General features: G+C 36.6%; 1 protein-coding gene across 1 annotated transcript in view; it reads right to left on the reverse strand.

Moving 5' to 3' along the window:
- Window positions 1-6,915: 6,915 nt before the first annotated feature.
- The window catches only part of LOC118819333 (mucin-5AC-like), a 50,784-nt gene continuing 37,487 nt past the window's right edge, over window positions 6,916-20,212 (reverse strand). Inside the window, exons 39-57 of the mRNA XM_036587073.1 lie at window positions 17,880-18,358; window positions 17,448-17,629; window positions 15,582-15,753; window positions 15,222-15,469; window positions 14,286-14,469; window positions 13,524-13,707; window positions 12,607-12,785; window positions 11,613-11,682; window positions 11,382-11,512; window positions 11,195-11,229; window positions 10,908-11,076; window positions 9,683-9,781; window positions 9,531-9,574; window positions 9,179-9,301; window positions 8,870-8,965; window positions 8,146-8,274; window positions 7,752-7,791; window positions 7,513-7,636; window positions 6,916-7,293 (exon numbers count right to left, since the gene is read on the reverse strand). Coding sequence (XP_036442966.1) covers window positions 7,089-7,293; window positions 7,513-7,636; window positions 7,752-7,791; window positions 8,146-8,274; window positions 8,870-8,965; window positions 9,179-9,301; window positions 9,531-9,574; window positions 9,683-9,781; window positions 10,908-11,076; window positions 11,195-11,229; window positions 11,382-11,512; window positions 11,613-11,682; window positions 12,607-12,785; window positions 13,524-13,707; window positions 14,286-14,469; window positions 15,222-15,469; window positions 15,582-15,753; window positions 17,448-17,629; window positions 17,880-18,358 — 2,893 coding nt within the window. The 3' untranslated portion in view covers window positions 6,916-7,088. The remainder of the gene's footprint in view (window positions 7,294-7,512; window positions 7,637-7,751; window positions 7,792-8,145; window positions 8,275-8,869; window positions 8,966-9,178; window positions 9,302-9,530; window positions 9,575-9,682; window positions 9,782-10,907; window positions 11,077-11,194; window positions 11,230-11,381; window positions 11,513-11,612; window positions 11,683-12,606; window positions 12,786-13,523; window positions 13,708-14,285; window positions 14,470-15,221; window positions 15,470-15,581; window positions 15,754-17,447; window positions 17,630-17,879; window positions 18,359-20,212) is intronic.

Raw genomic sequence — 20,212 nt, forward strand, 5'->3', positions numbered from 1 at the left:
TACTTAGGAAACAGAGCTCAACAGAATGATACAGTTATTGTTATTTAAAAAAGGTGCTGTTATGAAAAGCAAGTACAGCACAGTTACAACACCCTCAAAGTCTGCCATCGGAACAAACTGTTGTATAAGGATCATTCTACCAAAAATAGTTCAAAGTCAGAATGGAACGTGTAACGGAATAGGCTTTAGACTGAAATCATTTTGATTTGAGTGATCCTATACATTAACTGTATTTATTTTATTAAAACAAATGATAGAACATTCCATTTTGTTGCTACTGAAACAATTATATCACTGCTGAAACTTTACCAAATGTTTCAGTACTGAATGTTTTAGTAGTGACAGTTTTAGCTCATTTTGAGCTCAAAAACTCTAGTCAGTACGTGACCAGCAAACACAGCTTTGAACAGCTGTACACACTTAAAATATTCATATTTATCATTGAAACACGAAAGTATGTGTTTTGGTAGTGACAATTCTTAATGTTCCACTCTGATTTTTAGACTTTGGGACACACTTACTGAAAAACAATGGGATCTAACTGCTCACCATGTGGCCATGAGGGACAGAGATGCAGCCTCACTTCCTGCAGGGCATGGCTAAAATAAGGCTCCACATACGAACTAGAACTCCTTGTGTTTCGGTAATGCAGCTGTCATTTAAAAAATAAATAAATAAATAAAAACTAAACTCACAATTAAGCTAAATGAAAAAAAGGCAGAAAACAACATTGAGAAAAAAGTGTTATTTTCCCAAGTGTAAATTTAGAGGTTTGTATAGATTTTGTATATATTTATCTTATTACTATTTCTGGTGATGCCTTGCGTTTAAATAGATCAGAACACAATCGTCGTAAATATCTAAGGTCTGGTCTATAAATGAATAGAATAACTGGAAATCATACCTTTGTGAAGGCAGCTATAGTAGAATTGCACACATGAAAAGAACCAATTTCTGAACCGCAAAAACCTGTCTAAGCTGTCATGGTTCATTGAGTTGTCACAGCCATTGCCAGAACCCTTGAGGAACCCCATTGTTTTAGAGTGTGGGTTTGTATTCCAGCCGGTTGTATGCAGGATGGAGACACAAGGTGACGTAACAGGGACACCTGCAACTGGTACACGGCAGTGTGTATCAGTGTTAAATATCACTGACAAAATACTGCAACAAACTTTTGACAGCTGTCAGCCTCAGGCCAGATCTGAAATTTCTGGAGGCTGTATGCATTGGTAACCTTGTGGAACACAGCCACGTCAAAAGCTCTGGGTGGCATATTTGGTCACTCGCCCTGTCAACTTTACTGTAGGTGGACTCATGCTTGGATGAAGCTATTATTTCGCAGTCGCTAGGTAAACAGATGAAGCTTAATATCCCCTTGGAGTAAACTTGATTCAGGATGCAGGCATGGAATCAATGGCCCAGCAACGTAATTCAAACACATAAAGTGATGATTGATGTGCTGCACTGACATGTGTCAATAAAGATTAAACTAAAGAGGCGAGGACAGAATAGCTTTTATGTAAAGGTTACTTTCGCAACCCTTTGAATTGTATAAATATGTACACAGGGGTGGGACGGAGGGAGGGCACCTGCGCATGTGTAATTTATCTCATGCGTGAATTGTGTTGGTCATTTTTTTAATGTGGATACTGAATTATCTAGAATGCTAAAGAACAGAACATTGCTGTTCGTCAGTGGTATGACTTCCAAAACAAACAATTACATACAGAGCTATGTTTAAAGCTTTAAATGGTTTGTGTATATCAGTGCTATTTTACCTTGTGTTTTGTTGTTGTTTTGTTTTTCTAACAGCATTTCAGAAATGCCAGCTGCCCTTTACATTGTGAACATTTCATTAAGAGTGGGCTAATAAAATGGTCCAAAATAATGGATTAAATTCTCTTTATATAAGCACACATTGATATGCAGACTGTCAGAGATAGGAGGTTCTATAGAATAGGATGTTCCAACAGTGAGGATCTATAAATATCTCTAGTTGTGATTAGAGGAGTACAGCTGTTTTGTGTTTTAGCGTTATGGCTAATACAGCAGGTTAACCAGTATATTTTTTGACTTGATCACTGTTTTATGATAATAGACATTAATACAGAAGCAAATCAAACAGCAAATATTACCTATTAGCAAAAATTTGCTAATCAAACATTCTTCATTTCACCACGCCACTAAACATGCCATCTTACAGTATAAAGCCTGAAAACAGACCTCTACTGTCATACAGTGAAGTGCACTGCATGAATAAGCTAGATGCTCATTTAAAAATAGACATTTAGAGCTTTTTATCCTAAGAAGCTGAGAGTTATCAGTTGTTTTGCTATAGCTACTACTATTTTCATGTAGTTTTGATATTGATCAAATATTTTTTGCCAATTTTAACACACAATTTCTATTTATTTATTTATTTACTTTACTAACTCATTGGAAAAAAAATAAACAATACATTTAAAATGCACCATTATTTTGTGTGTAAATGTGCATTAAAATGTGCAGAAGTTCGATGTGTTGACGATGTGTTAATTTATTTTCACATAGAAAATCAAAACAATCAAAATATTTCTTCTTCTGCTTTCAAACACAATGTGGAAGGGATTTAAAGTTTATAAGATGGCATTTTTTTCCATTGCAAATCCATTTAGAGAAGCACCAGAATAGAGAATAGAGAAATTTCTCCCCATCCTTTTTAACAGTCCTAAATGGATTTGCCCTGGAAATGAAGGCAGTTTTTTCATTTTTATATGTAAGAGTGCCCTGTGCAAAAAGAACTTTTAGTATTAGTATGTCCAGCCTCAAGTCTGTCTTTCAGAATCTGCGCTTTCCACACAGTTTCTCCACTTGTTTCAGCAAACTACAAGCCAAAAATAGGCATATTAAATTACAACATGATTTTAAAGGCTAAACATGATCCTGTTTATGATAATCCACTGGAAGAGGGCAGCATGCCCCCAGTTTTACTCTCAAGAGTTTTAGGAAATCTCTAGTTGTAGCTTTAAAGAAAGTGCTTTGTCAAGGTCCTGATTTCTATGCCATGACAGACCATTAATAATACAATATGAAAGTGTGTATATAATATGTTATGTGATGTAAATGAGAGTTTGTATGCAAACAGTGTTATAGGATAATATATTGTCACTCTTTGATTTTTTTTTTCAGTTTTTTTTTTTCTACATCCTCACAGCTCTCCTTTACACTGTGTGAAATTTTCATGATGAATGGACCAATAAAAATGGTCCAAAATCACAAATACAATAAATAGAAAATCTCTTAGTAGTTTACATAGAATGGAAGAACGTCTCCTGTAAAGTTTTGGAGATACTTGTACTTAAAGCCTTAATCATTACAAATATTTTGATATTGATACTGATACCTTGAATTAAATACCAGTTCCTGAATGCTACACTTGTTAATGACAAGTTGACAGTGGGAGGGGCTTAAGCTAGAAATGAATGTGAGGTTCTGAAAGTGGATAAATTTAAATTCGCTGACACGCACACAGGATGTACTTGGCCAGTCAGCAGCCTAGATTTTTGGACATGCATGCTCATTGGCTCACTAATTGAACGACACAGAACTCTGTAGTTCTGAAGTAATTCACTTGGACCATGCAAGTAGACATGTGAATCAGACGTCTAGTAACAAAATGCCAAATGCTTTGGATAAGAATCACGTTATGCATTAAAATGTGATGATGCTCACATTTCTTCAGTAACAAATTATTTGTCTAATGATATTCAGAAACTCTACTTGCTGGCTTTGTTTGAATTTATTTGGTGATATCCCACCGCCCTTACTCATACAACAATGATGAATGTTGTCTTTCACAACAGTGATATTGTTTCTATTCACTGTCGGAGAAAAAGGTACTGAACTGTACCCTCCATGGTAAGTTCTTTCAAAAAAGTATGAACAGCTTTTAATTTTGTGTCCTGAAGAAGGACTGAGTAAGCCGCAACACATCAGCACAATCTTTTAAGCACTACTTTGTGTTCATAAATACTCATACTTCTCCAAAGATCAAAGATACTTCAAAGAGGGCTAGATTAGACTTGTTGTCTGACAAGCTGGGCACAGGCTGACAATGAAGCCGCTTGAAATTTCTATTAACATACTAATAGGTTTAGATCAGAAACGCAACAGCTTTCATAGCTGTCAAATTTGAAATAAACACAGACTTTTGAGTTGGGAAAAATGTAATAGTTTAAGTTAATAGTATGTAGTAATATGTTAACCTTTGCCTTGTTTTTAAGATATTACACAACATTGGCCCCCCACACCCCAATTAAACATTTATCATGCAAAAAACAAGCATTGACATTAGCAAAGGTCCCCAAAAAGGAGATTGCATTGTTCCTGCACGAAGAAGTGCTTTTAGCCAGTCAGCGTTCTGTATAACAGCATCTAAACAATGAAACTTACTACCAGTCCATATTAGAGAAATTGGTTTTATTGCTCAGCTGAAGCTTTGGCGTATTAATAATCAAATATGTGAGATTAGAATACTAGCTACCTACTGACCTTTCAGCTGCCTTCTGTTTTTTTGTGTTGCATTGGTGGCATTGTACTGCTTTGAGTTTTAGTCTGTATGTATGTGTATGTGTTATTTGTGATAAATCATTGTAGGTTGCCATTTTAAGAACTGACCTTTGCTAACGTGAATGCTTGTTTTTTGCATGATAAATGTTTAATTGGGGTGTGGGGGGGCAATGTTATGTAATATCTTAAAAACAAGGCAAAGGTTAACATATTACTATATACTATTAATCACACAGTGTAAAGGAGAGCTGTGAGGATGTAGAAAAATAAAAACTGAAAAAAAAATTCAAAGAGTGACAATATATTATCCTATAACACTGTTTGCATACAAACTCTCATTTACATCACATAACATATTATATACACACTTTCATATTGTATTATTAATGGTCTGTCATGGCATAGAAATCAGGACCTTGACAAAGCACTTTCTTTAAAGCTACAACTAGAGATTTCATAGAGTTTTCCTAAAACTCTTGAGAGTAAAACTGGGGGCATGCTGCCCTCTTCCAGTGGATTATCATAAACAGGATCATGTTTAGCCTTTAAAATCATGTTGTAATTTAATATGCCTATTTTTGGCTTGTAGTTTGCTGAAACAAGTGGAGAAACTGTGTGGAAAGTGCAGATTCTGAAAGACAGACTTGAGGCTGGACATACTAATACTAAAAGTTCTTTTTGCACAGGGCACTCTTACATATAAAAATGAAAAAACTGCCTTCATTTCCAGGGCAAATCCATTTAGGACTGTTAAAAAGGATGGGGAGAAATTTCTCTATTCTCTATAATAAATTAACACATCGTCAACACAGATCGAACTTCTGCACATTTTAATGCACATTTACACACAAAATAATGGTGCATTTTAAATGTATTATTTATTTTTTTCCAATGTGTTAAACTCAAATAAAGTAAATAAATAAATAAATAGAAATTGTGTGTTAAAATTGGCAAAAAATATTTTGTCAATATCAAAACTACATGAAAATAGTAGTAGCTATAGCAAAATGACTGATAACTCTCAGCTTCTTAGGATAAAAAGCTCTAAATTCAGAGAAGTCAAAGCTCTAAAGTCAGAGAAGAAAGGCACTTGAACTTTAGCTATCTTTGTTACCACCTAATTTTACAGCACTGCTGCCACAATCAGGTGAAAGGAAGATCTGCAGCATACTGGCTAGCAGGACACTTGTACTCTAAAACAGAAGCCAGTTAAGATTTGCCTAAGATCTGTCTAAGATCTGTCTGTGGGCCACATTTTGCCCTGGGGCTAGACTTCGGACACTCCCGTCATAGATGGAGTGTCTGGGATGATTTTTGCTCTGGGAATTATTGTCTATACTTTTTGACTCTTAGTGTGAAACCCTCACAGTTTTTAACTTATGGAAAGTTACCAATATACACATTTTCTCTGGAAGAGTGAATGTAGAGCTTAAGGACCATCGTTGTACCATTTATATAGTGTTTATACATTAGGGGACAAAATGTACATGTACAGTACTCTGTTTTTCTGACAGTGTTCAATAATTACTTGACAAGATAATCCCCAAATAATATCAGCATTGTATTTAGAACCACTGTTATGTAAGTCACTGTTATATAAACCAACTCACTAGGCACTTATATATATTACAGATTATAATTTTTATTGATTTATATATCACATTTTGACCATCTGACTATGCTGCACTATGCTGTAAGTGACAGCTGCTTCTATTGTTTGTTCTGAACATTTTTTAATGTTTTCTCTTCACTTTTTCCCATATACTAACTTTTTCACTGTTCTCAGATGAAAAAAAAAATGCAGCTACAAAACTCACTTTACAGAAAAGCATCCTGTCTCCTCTGTGTACACAAATATAGTTACAGTGGTTGGCCTCATGGTGGAACCTTTTACATTTCAGCCCATTAGTATTGATTTGTAAGTCATCTTGTTCTTGGCATCAGCTGAGTTTATATAGACTTTGACTAGAAATTTCAGTCTTATAGTTTTGTACTTCTTGTGTTCAGCATCACAGAACGTGATTTTTTTTCTTGCTCATACAATTTTGAAGTTGAACCCACTAAAGGATTTTAAATTTTAAGAGGGTTTTAGAGGACTGGGCAGGATTTACAGTGCTGTCCAGAAATTTTGGTACCTTTGGTAAAGACGAGCAAAAAGCCTAAAACAATTTTGTTGTCTTTCATATTACATTGATATCTAACCTTTCAGAGTTAAATTAAGCAGATTCAATTTTTCATTTCTAAAACAACATCACAAATGTTGGTTCCCCCTGAATTTAGAATATGATGACCATGGCTGATACCTCATTCCTGTGTATCAGTACATCAGTCGTATCTTCTGACTTTTCATATAAATAAGAGGCTAAGGCATGTTCATTGCTGATATTTATTGAATTTTAAGCATCAGAAAAGAAATAATAAGAAGCAAAAACTAAAGTAACATTTTGTTTTAGATTGTAGAGTGATTCAGATAAGCAAACTGAATTGTAAATAAAGTCATAAATAGATTAACGTTGATTTGAGCAGGCAGAGCATGGGGATCACCGTCTTCTACGGCGCTGCTTGACAGCAGCGGTCTCCCTTGCTGTGCATTCCGTCTCTGTGCAGCCACACTTTTCAATAAAGATGTAAGTGTGTATGACCTTTGATCCATCTGGACAGATGAGTGTTGCTTCTTTCTGGCTGGTGACCAGTTCCTGACAACAGGAGCATGAGTGCTGGATTGTTCTGGTTTGCACTGAGTATCTGAGGCGAAGCAGAAGGAGAGAGGGTTACTACTATGAAATATTTCTAAACAAATTTTTCTGCAAAATGACTTATTTTATTGACATAACTATTTTGCCTCCACACATGTTCTTTAAGTGGCTGTGTCATATTAGAATTCAACACAGGTGAGCTGTTTTTGGCCCCTGGCATGTATTTAACTCTATTTTGATGGAGATTTTTTTATTTTTCATCACTTACCCAGATGATGTGCTGCAAGAGCCTTTGCAAGTCGTCATCTCCACCAGGTTTGCAGTTTTGCAGCCGTTGCTCTCGAGGTACGTGGAGGTCTTGCTTACACCACAGTGCTCAGTCTTGTTTATGCCTTGAGAGACCATGCAATTTACATTAATAAATTTGAATTTCAGCATAAATAGAATATAATATAGAAATGTGCACTTTCAATAGAATATGAACTAGGACAGATTTTGAACACTCACAGGTAACACAGCAACCATCGGGACCAACGACTATCGTTCCCTGTGTTAAAAGAGAAAGGATTTGGGAGGGTCTTTATAAAAGCAACAAAGTGGCATTTTACCTTGATCTAGTTATATTCTGTGTCCATGTAATTCATAGACAATAGTCTGGGTATCCCCAAAAGTCAGTCCTATTGATTCATTTGTTTTATTTCAGTTTTAAAAGTCATGTTGAATTGGTGTTGAACTGAAAGCAGCTTATGGAAAAAGTGAAATAAAAACAAAGGGCATAGTGTAGCTATTATTGTAACACAGGGCTAACACTCCATATCACTTTGATGTGATTATTATTAACTAATTGTTTCAGTTCACTCATAATAATCCATTTTTGTGGTCATAATTTTTGTCAACTCACAGGAATACAGTCATCTTCATTGATCTTTGGACAAACAAGCTTGGCCTCAATCACGATGAACTGTGTTCCAATCTTCACACACTCAAACTTCAAACATTTATCACTAGGTGGAGTCCAGATTTGACCAGGCTGTGGAGAAACAGGAGGAGTAAACTAGTGTTATGAGCAGCGGTGGAGAAAAATAAGTAAATGTGAAAGAGGTAAGTTACTGCATGTGATCTGACTTTGATGGACAGGCTTTTTTATTAACCACAAGTGAGTTTAAAACCGCATTTATTGTATTTTTATGTGTTTGGTTCCTTAATATGATATGTTCAGGCCTGTACAGTTATTTTAGGTTACATGTAGGATGCATTTTGTTATTTTAACCCATTTGTACATCATAATACGGTGGAAATGAGATCTTGAAAAGCTTATTTAACAAACATTTATACTTTTTTATTTATTTCCAAGAAAACATTAGACAAAACATGAATAAAAATAAAAATGAAATGCAATGCAGGTTAGTGGTAAAAGTAATTGTCATTGCTGTTGGAACAAAAACAAGTAATTCTGTCCATTTGTCATGAAATATACACACAATGTAAAAGTCAGCTGGCATTTTCAAATGTTGTAAAAAAGAAATTTTAATAGTTACTAATTATGTGTAAGATGATCAACTTTGAATTTAAGCTTTTAAGCATTCAGAAAGTTGCAGTCTTTTTGCACATGCAGAAAAACTCACCTTGATGGTTTCGGTGATGTTTCCTAACGTGGCCACGCAGCTGGTCTGCACACAGTTTCCACAGCACTGCCCTGTAACTGACTGGTACTCATATCCCTGAATGTCAAAACAGAAACAGACTGAATTTCTCAAGTCTTTGGGCAACTGAACACATAAAAAGTAAAGATCACTTTAGTTGTCTTCTACAGCACTTTGTTATTAGGTTCATCTTTATTTCTAAATAGATTAACTGACACAACAATTTTTACCTTTCAACTAATAGTAATAGTTTGACAGCATGAATTTCAGAAAAATTGTCTCTGGTCTCACCAGTGGGCAGAATGTGTCACATGGAAGAGCCTGACACTCAATTTTGTGCCATTGATTTTGTTGATCCATGTCATGACTGCATATGCACTGCTCACAGTTTTGCATAGGCACTGCTGAACCAGGCTGTAATTAAACAAAAGCATAATAAAAAAAAAAAAACTCCAGTACATGAACTGCTTGCAATAAACCAAACAAACAGCAAAATACTTGTATTCATTTATGACTAAATGGAAAGAGAAAAGCTTAAAAGGAAAACAGTCAGAAGCATACTTCTGTGGCATTTGAATTCACACTTAATTTTTATGAATTGCATCCTACTAGGTGTCACGTTCATGCTCAGAATTGGTCTTACCTTATATTCCGTATTGTTGAACACACAGACGTTTCCATTAGGCTCTGTAAAAGAGCACAGCAGACTTTTTAACATACAGTCTACATCTAATCAGCTTCTCTGAATAGATTAATTTCATACATAAATATATACACATGCTCATCTCCACTCACCACATGTATACTCTGGACAGCAAGCTCCCATTACAACCTCTTGAATGTATCCAACAGGGCACGTGAGCTTCTTAGAAGGACAAAGACGGCCATCACACACTGTGGGAAGATGTAAAAAATGAATAAAAACATGTAAATGACAATGATGCTGCCAGTAATTGCTGATTGAGAGTATCAAGGCCGTTGTTGACAATTTTTCACTGTAATAGTCATCCAGTGACAGTGTAGTTTAAACCAAGAAAACCTTTATCTCTGCTCAGAAAAGGTAGCCACTTTTATAGGGGAGGTACACTGACTTCTCACCCTCAACTTGTATTTCATTGCTGTTGATATAAACCCTTAAAAGTTATTAAAAGCAATTATTGCATGTGACAAAAGAATGCTCTAATTTTATAGGAATTATTTCTGACTCGTAGCTCTTTGAAACAGGAAAATTTGTGCACAAAGTGCAGATTATAAAATGTAAGTGTAGAAGGGGAGATATTGTATCATGAATTGAATTCAATGAAAAGTTATTGTTGTTGAAAGAAAAAATATTCTTTACATTTTTGCCATGCTTTTGTCAGTTTTTTACATAAAAATGAAAGTTGAATTTTCCAAAAGTTCTCCATAATATACTGGTTAACGTGTAAACAAAGTTCATTCAAAGTGGTTTGGTGTGAAATGCTCTGTTCTAGAGAAACCTGCTGAGTCGGTATTGTTCACAGTGGTGGTGATAGGAACTAGATGTCCACCTCTAAAAGCTCCCTCACCGAAGTCATTATATGAAGTGAATACACTGCATGTCTGAGAGATTGTTTCACAATCGTTTTGGCATAAGCTTTTGGTCTACACTGTATTTCTTAAAATCTATTCATGGAGGAGAAGATACATGCAACGCTTTTCGTTTTTCCACTATTTTACCATCATTAACATTCCATACTCAGAAGACACGTATGGTTCACTAGTGGCTTTGGATAATAAATAAAATGTCTATATTGTATTATAATAAAATGTCTATGTGTTATAGTCATTGCGACCCCTGGTTCTTATCACCATCACTGTAAAGAAATCTGAAAATGAAAGTAATAACCCTTGGTGGGTTAGTTATGCCTTTCTGTGGATACATTTGATGCAAGAGTGCCTTAAGTAGAATTACCAAAGCCACTGAGATGTAATCTTTATAAAAGAGTATTACAATATTACTGTTTTGCAGTAAATAAACCAAGCGAGTCACACCACTCACCGCATGTGATATTCTGGCAGCAGCCCACTGTCTCTGTGATCTTCACCTGACCTTCCTGATCGCAGGTAACTGGCTGTGGTGTAGGACATTTTGGAGCATCACAGTACACAGTCAGAGTTTCTGGCTGGCATGTGCATTTCTCACAACCGTTATTCCATGTCTCACCAGCCTAAAATGAATAATTATGTTTTTTAGATAACCACAGTGATACCACCGATATAAAAGTTTTGCAACAGATGGTTTCAAATCTTCACTCTGTCTTGTTCTTAATTGTTCTTTTGTCTTACCGGTTTCCACCTTCCATTTGGCAACAGGCAGATGTCTGATGATTCACAAAAAAAGTACGTATTGTTAATTTAGTATGCTTGAGAAAATCTAGCACTCACATGGACTGATGTCTAAAGCAGTTACACAATAATGCCATTGTTCATAAAAAGTAAAAAATAATAGATACATTAATAAATAAATACTTACTACAAGTAGGAACACAGACATCTGAAAATGGGTTCAGCAACGTAGTGCCTTCTGGACAATAGCAACCCTCCCAAGTTATGCTTTCCAAAGCATTGAATGGACTAGGCTCACTTATAAATTTCAGGTTATATCTGTAACAGCAGACAATGTAACATCACTGTGATGCTCTATTTCTATTAAAACCAATTTCTTCAGTAAGTAAGTGTATATTTGTATTGGACTGTACAGTACCTCAGATCACAAGTTGATTCAACCTGAGGACCACAAGCTTTGTATACTTTGGGTTCTTTACAGATGAAAGCTGTGAGTGTAAGAACACAGAAGAAACACAGAAATGTTTCAGACTTCAGCAAGTAAATTGACGAATTGACAGTTATATGCAGGTATCTACACTGCCTACTGCCTGCTGCCCCTGGCCACAACATTACACATTTTCATCACTAAAAATGCAGAGCCGGTACCTACTTGCCATGATGAAAAAAATCCCTTCTGAGAAACTACCAGACCAGCTGAATTTTCACACATTCGCAATGTTTTGCTATTCATAAGAAAATGACTACTTTTCACCCTCCTGCACAAGACCCAGAGACTGTTTGGTTGTACACGGGACTAACTCCATCAAATCAGATTTTGTTGGAATTAGGCAACTGTGCCATTAATGGTAGTGCTGCAACAGCTAACGTGAAGGGATCTCCATGCACTTTGTTTGTAGCCTGATTTAATAAAATATGGTTTACTGGCTTTAATGATGATCAATGCAAAAGACACACAAGTTCATTTTCTACTGGGGACTAGCTGAAACTAGTTTATGACTAGTTTATGCAGTGATCTTCAGTGATCCCATTAACAACTCCTCAGGGCCAACAGATGAAAGCATAATGAAAATCAAGAAGACTCAGATGTGTCAGGGGGATCAAATGGTTGTCTATATTGTAAAAGGGAGGATTCCTTCACATCAATCCCTGGTTTGACTGGAATAATGAAAAAAGTGGATGTGGGGGACTCATAGCTAAAGTGACACCTGGCTGGTTGTTGGTATCAAAATGTTCTTGTTAAATGTAAATACAGTGTATATATGACAAAATAATTTCAAAAATTATTAATTCTGGTCACTAATTATTCATTTTGGCAACAAGAGTCATTGGCTTGGTGACCCTAGTGACCTATCGGACATTTTTATGTCTGTCCACTCCTGTGTCATATGCTGCAACTTTTGTGCACTTACGACATGTTCCATTTGTGGCTTCTCTCCAATCGATGCAAACTCCTGCCAGAGCACACTCCTCTGCATACATTTGCAAACTAGCGCAGCCAATAGACACATTGTTCACGTGGCAAACATCAAAGTTGCAGGCCAAGAAAAAAGGCTCGTAAGGGACAAGCTTGTGGCATTTCTCAAAGACCCTGTTGAAAAGATCAAAAGAGCACACAACAGAGTGAATTCCATAGCAAGCGCTTAATACAAGGATTCAGCAACATTACTCTGGGTTACAAAACTTACCACCAGGTAAAATAAATTATTCTATATATTCCTGCCAGACAGAGGGGCCAAAATTGCCTGTGTTTTTCTCCTTCTCTGTTTCCTGCAACAGTATGTCAAAATATTGACTTAGTGTCGCAAAAAAGACTTATTTTCTCAAAATATTCTCTTTCTTTCTTGAAATTAAGTAACTCTTTATATCAACATAGAATCTCAAAATCTTGAGAAAACAAGTCAAAAGATATAAAATCTATGTTTCAAGAAACTTAAGTCATTGTTTTCAAATACTAAGTCAATATTTAATGAAAACAAGTCATTATTTTGATAAAGTCAACTGTTCAAGAAAATATGTTATTTAGAGATATATTTAATATTTAATATATTTTATATTTAATATAGTCAATATGTAAAGGAAAAAAGTGATTATTTTGAGACACTAAATGAGTATTTTGAGAAAATAAGTCATTATTTTGAGATAATAAGTCAGTATTTCAAGAAACTGCGTCATTATTTTAAGTCTGTATTTTGACAATATTTTGATACTGCTGCCAAAAACAGAGATGGAGAAAATAGAAGAATTTTTTTCCTATTTGTCAGGACAGGAATAGGCTTCCAAAATTGACACAATCTCAAAATGTTTTAGTTCTTGTGGGAGTACTTACTTGCTACTAATAATTTCGCAGATTGAATAATTAGTACAGTGCACTGGTGGTAGTGTAGGTGGAACTGGTTGGCAGGAGCCATTGTTTTCATTAACATGCCAGTAGGGAGCCATTTTTTCACATGATGATATAATGGTGCCATTTGGCAAGCGACAGTCATCAGTGCGGTTATTATCACATGTTCCTGAAAAGTTATTGAAAAATAGTTACATTCGAACAATCAAACCAACAGTGACAGTTGACAACTTGGATCATTGGACAGTTTTAATCTCACAGTCATCTACTAATAGGAGTGAATCTTTAAAGGACAAAAGCATGCATCACAGTAATCTGTTATTTTAAACATATCCTAGGAATATACCCACTTCAGAATTTAGATTTTTGTATATACTAGTAAGGACAGCATTTCAATATTATTATTCCATTAAATTTTTACAGTAGTAGCTAATTTTTGTAAGGCTGCCAATGATGCCACATATTGCACATTTTTATGAAAAATCCTTTTTTTGATTTATTAGAGAAGAGAAAGTCTTTTTAGCCTGGAAGGCAAGCTGTCTTTAAGAATAAAGGCTTATATGATGCGTTTTTGTCAAAATCATTACAATCACATATAAATCATTAAAACATTCATTGATTCACTGTAGTTTCAACAAAAGTTGTGGCCTTTTAGAAGCAAGAGATCAGAACACAAATTGTCTTACAATTATTCTACATGTAGCACCTACTGATCATTATTTTAGTAAAAAGAGAATATAAACTTACCACATTGTCCCTCAGTGTTACCGTGGAATTTTTGCCATGGGAGGTTGATGAAAAACATCATTCCAGTGAATGTGACCTGTGCACCAATCGCTGGTATCACCACCAGTGATTCAATGCCATTGTCTGTTATTCGGAAGTCACTGTTCTCAAATGGCAGCACGACTCTCTTGTTGTTGACGTAAATCTAAGGGGAAACAAACATTTTAAAAATCATACTTTAACTTCATCACCCACGAGTCAGCTGATCTCCCACTTCAAGCCTGCACAGAGAGTACTGAATTGTGGCTGAGTCGTGAGAGTTGAATGGAAAGAAAGAACTTTGGGATTGACGTATCAGTTTTCTTCCAGTGCTTTAAGCTTAAAGCTTTGACCTGGACCTATTCCGCTCTTAATTTTAGGAATATTTACAAAGTACATGCAGGTTGGTACAATCCATTCAGAAAAATGCAGAAATTATGTTGGAACTGAGAGTCAGCTGGGGACTTTTTTATGATACCTGCATGTGCAAGTATCAGTCATTTTCTTTCTTACATTTCTGGTGTGTTGAAACATACAGATCACATAAAATGTCTCTTGTCATAAGTAAAGTATCTAAGTAAATGTCTGAAGTGTGGACACGATCATTGAAGAATGGTGTTTGTTGACCATGAAATAACATGTGATTTCTATGTGAGAAACTGTGTAAAAATTAGCATCTGGCTAAATGTACCCTAATGACTTGTGGCTACAAATGACAAATGGCATCACTGGAATTGAAATCCCAGCAACCGAATCTACTTCTAGGCTGGTTGAGCTTCTAGAGCAATGACACAGAATAGTTTTTACCCCAAAAACTAATTTGTCAAATTAAAAAAAATACTTTTTCAGTAGTACACTTCATTAATACAAACCACTTCTATCTTTAAATGAAATTATATAAATAATTCTATTAGTTACCAAGTTTGTGACAATTCCATTAGAAATCTCCTGTGACATGAAAATCTTGAAGAATTTGTAGTACACTGTCAGTGATTTAGGACAGGAGAGGCCATCTGGAGAATCACAGTTGACATTGTCAATGATGACGCTGAAGTTATATGTTGGATGGATCTCTTTGACCAAGACATAGGAGCAGTTTCCTTGGAATGGGTAGTATGTTCCATCAAATGTGATGTAATGTGGGTCTCCAAAGCCACTGCAGATACCTGAGCAAGACACAACACACTCAGTCTTCCCTGCAGTGGAGATGTAGAGTATACCCTAATGTCCATAGCAATTGTAGCATTGTATTGAAGTGATGTTATCCAGTGTACTCACATTGGCAGTCATATTTGGAACAGCACCCAGAATCATCAGTGACGCTTACTGGTGGATGGTTGTTTACACACACAGGCAAAGGTGCAGGCTCACAATGCACATGCTCATGCTTGATTGTTCTGTCGACACATGTGATATTGGAGCATTTGCCATCTGGTATACTTTCACCGTTCTGAAAAAAAAGAACTAAATTAGACTTGGTCATAAAAAGAAACTCTTGGTGGATTACAGGAAGTATGGCATGTAACGTAACACCCTAAATTCTGTTACAGACCACAATATAGTGTTCTATGCCAAGAGAGAAGAAACACAGTTGTACAAAACATATTTGTACATTCTGGAATCACTTTAGACTACATTCTAAAGTCATCATATATTTTCCGCGAAAAGATGCCAAGTCAATGCTTTCTTACTGGTTTTAGAATGATTGTGCTCTTTTTTAAATTATTTTTATATACATTCTATGATATTACAACCCTGTTTCCAAAAAAGGGACACTGTGCATAATGTGAATAAAAACAGAATGCAATGATATGCAAGTCATTAAAGCCTGTATTTAATTGAAAATAGTATGAAGACAACATATCAAATGTTGAAACTTAGAAGTTTTATTATTTTTGAAAAAATATGTGCCTATTTTGAAATTGATGCCAGCAACACATTTCAAAAATGTTGGGGCTGGGGAATGTTTACCACTGTCTTGCATCACCTCTTCTTTTAACAACACTCATAAAGCTTTTGGGAACTGAGACTAATTGCTGTAGTTTTGAAAGTGAATTGTTTCCTCATTATTGCTTGACGTAGGATTTCAGCTGCTCAACAGTTCGTGGTCTTTCTATTTCATAATGCGCCTAATGTTTTCAGATGTGCACGTCATTCATGCCACGTGCACTAATTCAGACCCATACTACCTCAGATAGTGACTGAACTGTGCCCTGATAACAAGCCAGAAAGTTTTCAGAAAGATTTCTGAGTCCATGCGGTGATCGTGTGTGTTTTAAATGCAGTGCCACCTAAATGCCGGGAGATCACAGCCAGGCAATATTATTTTTGGCCTTGTCCTTTGCATACAGAGATTTCTCTGGATCCTTTGGATCTTTTAATGATAATGTATACCTTACATGATGAAATAACCAAGTTCTTTGCTATTTTACATTTCGAAACGTTGTTCTTGAATTGATGAATTTGCCCACACAGTCTTTCACAGAGTGGTGAACCCCTCCCCTCAGCCTCTGTGGGATACTCTTTTTATATCCAGTCATGTTCCTGACCTGTTGCCAATTAACTTAATTAGTTGTGAGATGTTCCACCAGTTGTTTTTTCCAGTATTAACTTTTTTTAAATGTCTTGCTGGCATCAACTCTCGGAATCCTCTAGGAGGTCACATGACTCTGGAATCTTTGTAACCCACCTATCCATGTTCAACCTCTCCTGATTATTGATTACTTTCACCTGTATTCCTTGTCGTGTGTTCCTTTAGAGTTAGTATAAAGCCTGGGCTTTTAGTTAGGTTCATTGTGAAGTATTTTTCCAGCTTACTGTTCATTTCAAGCCTTTTGTCTGTACTGATTTTCCTGGTTTGTGACTTTGCTTTGGTTTCTTGTTCACCTCTTCTGCCTAACCCCTTTTTGAACTCTGATTTGCCTCGTTTGTGTTCAGACCTCTTTACCTGCCTTACTGACCTTGTCTGTGTCTTGCCTGCTCCATCCAGACAGCTCACAATCTAATATGTTATCTTTGTACTAATTTGCGCAGCGTCCCAAACTGTTTTTGGACATGGGGTTGTAGGTTAAATTCACATAGAAAATATACAAAAATGATGCGCTGGATCACCTTTGTTTTTAACCAATTTGAGGGAAGTCTTACCTTTAGGGGTGGGTTATGATTGTCGCAGTTTGGTGACAGAGGTGTGGTAGTAGGTGGTGAAGTTGTAGTTACACCACATGGGGTCAGTTGTGGAACGAAGACACATGCGACATATGTATTTTTGATACATGTCATAGTGTAACACCATCCATCACCATCACTCACATTGTATACTTGGGAACCTGTTTTAAAATGGTAGTTTTTAAAAAGGAAGGAAACACAATTTGTTAATGTTTATTTACATGGTGGGAACTGAAAGATTACGTAATAAGCACAAAAAATATGGACATGATTCTCTATTATATGGTCTAAAAACAAATTCATGACAACTAAAAATAACATGGAGAAAAACACTGTAAACATGATGACTAAATATTATGAGTACTATGAGTAAATTAAAAAAATATTTGAATGTAAGTAAAAGTAAGTTACCTGGGGGATATTTTATTCCATCGAGGATGCAAGAACAATTCTGTGTAATGTAGGGAGGAGTTGATGTGGATGCAGTATGTACAAAGAGTGTAGAGGTTGTAACTGTCGGAGTTGTTTCAGAACAGTATTTATCACAACAGAGCACTCTGATTTCATAATCTAAGCACTGCTGCTGGAGATCCTGGTTTTGGTTCAAACAAATCAGTCCATCTTTAGCATTACAAGTCACTACTTGACCCAGTTGTGAAAGTGGAAGTCCTGGGTAGAGTTTTGCTCTGCATTCCACTTTACTTGGTGCGCTACAGATGCTAGGATAAGTCTCCGTTATTCTTTTAATTGGTACAATTTCGCCACCATTAGCTCCTGTTGTTGGAGGGCCAAAGTCCATCCATGCTGACCAATGGCAACGCTTACAGCTTGTTGTGGTCGAAATTGTGGTTTTTGTTGTAGATGTAGGTGATGTGCTTGTGGTTGGGGATGTTGTTGATGGAGTTGTTGTAATTGTTGACGTAGGTGTGGTTGTTGTTGTGGTTGGTGTAGATGTTGTTGTTTCAGTTGAAGTAATGGGACAAGGCCCAGGCTCAATTTCACAACAGTAGACTCTAATCTCATAATCCAAGCACTGCTGCTGGAGACCCTGGTTTTGGTTCAAACAAATCAGTCCATCTTTAGCATTACAAGTCAGCACTTGACCCAGTTGTGAAAGAGGAAGTCCTGGGTAGAGTTTTGCTCTGCATTCCACTCTACTTGGTACGCTACAGATGCTAGGATAAGTCTCTGTTATTCTTTTTATTGGTACAATTTCGCCACCATTAGCACCTGTTGTTGGAGGGCCAAAGTCCATCCACGCTGACCAATGGCAACGCTTACAGCTTGTTGTGGTCGAAATTGTGGTTTTTGTTGTAGATGTAGGTGATGAGCTTGAGGTTGTGGATGGTGTTGTGGTTGGGGATGTTGTGGTCGGGGATGTTGTTGTTGGAGTTGTCGTTGATGTAGGTGTGCTTGTTGTTGTAGTTGGTGTAGATGTTGTTGTTTCAGTTGAAGTAATGGGACAAGGCCCAGGCTCAATTTCACAACAGTAAACTCTAATCTCATAATCTAAGCACTGCTGCTGGAGACCCTGGTCTTGGTTCAAACAAATCAGTCCATCTTTAGCATTACAAGTCACCACTTGACCCAGTTGTGAAAGTGGAAGTCCTGGGTAGAGTTTTGCTCTGCATTCCACTTTACTTGGTGCACTACAGATGCTGGGATAAGTCTCTGTTATTCTTTTTATTGGTACAATCTCTCCACCATTAGCACCTGTTGTTGGAGGGCCAAAGTCCATCCATGCTGACCACTGGCAATGCTTACAGCTTGTTGTGGTCGAAATTGTGGTGTTTGTTGTAGATATAGGTGATGAGCTTGTGGTTGGGGATGTTGTTGTGGTCGGGGATGTTGTTGTTGTTGGAGTTGTTGTAATTGTTGTCATAGGTGTGGTTGTTGTTGTAGTTGAAGTATGGGGACAAGGCCCAGGCTCAACCTGACAACAGTAGACTCTAATCTCATAATCTAAGCACTGCTGCTGGAGATCCTGGTTTTGGTTCAAACAAATCAGTCCATCTTTAGCATTACAAGTCACCACTTGACCCAGTTGTGAAAGTGGAAGTCCTGGGTAGAGTTTTGCTCTGCATTCCACTTTACTTGGTGCGCTACAGATGCTAGGATAAGTCTCTGTTATTCTTTTTATTGGTACAATTTCGCCACCATTAGCACCTGTTGTTGGAGGGCCAAAGTCCATCCATGCTGACCAATGGCAACGCTTACAGCTTGTTGTGGTTGAAATTGTGGTTTTTGTTGTAGATGTAGGTGATGTGCTTGTGGTTGGGGATGTTGTTGTTGATGGAGTTGTTGTAATTGTTGACGTAGGTGTGGTTGTTGTTGTGGTTGGTGTAGATGTTGTTGTTTCAGTTGAAGTATGGGGACAAGGCCCAGGCTCAACTTCACAACAGTAGACTCTAATCTCGTAATCTAAGCACTGCTGCTGGAGATCCTGGTTTTGGTTCAAACAAATCAGTCCATCTTTAGCATTACAAGTCACTACTTGACCCAGTTGTGAAAGTGGAAGTCCTGGGTAGAGTTTTGCTCTGCATTCCACTTTACTTGGTACACTACAGATGCTAGGATAAGTCTCTGTTATTCTTTTTATTGGTACAATCTCGCCACCATTAGCACCTGTTGTTGGAGGGCCAAAGTCCATCCATGCTGACCACTGGCAACTTTTACAGCTTGTTGTGGTCGAAATTGTGGTTTTTGTTGTAGATGTAGGTGATGAGCTTGTGTTTGTGGATGTT

Source organism: Colossoma macropomum, unplaced genomic scaffold (genome assembly GCF_904425465.1).
Source record: "Colossoma macropomum unplaced genomic scaffold, Colossoma_macropomum, whole genome shotgun sequence".
In the NCBI taxonomy this organism is placed as follows: Eukaryota; Metazoa; Chordata; class Actinopteri; order Characiformes; family Serrasalmidae; genus Colossoma; species Colossoma macropomum.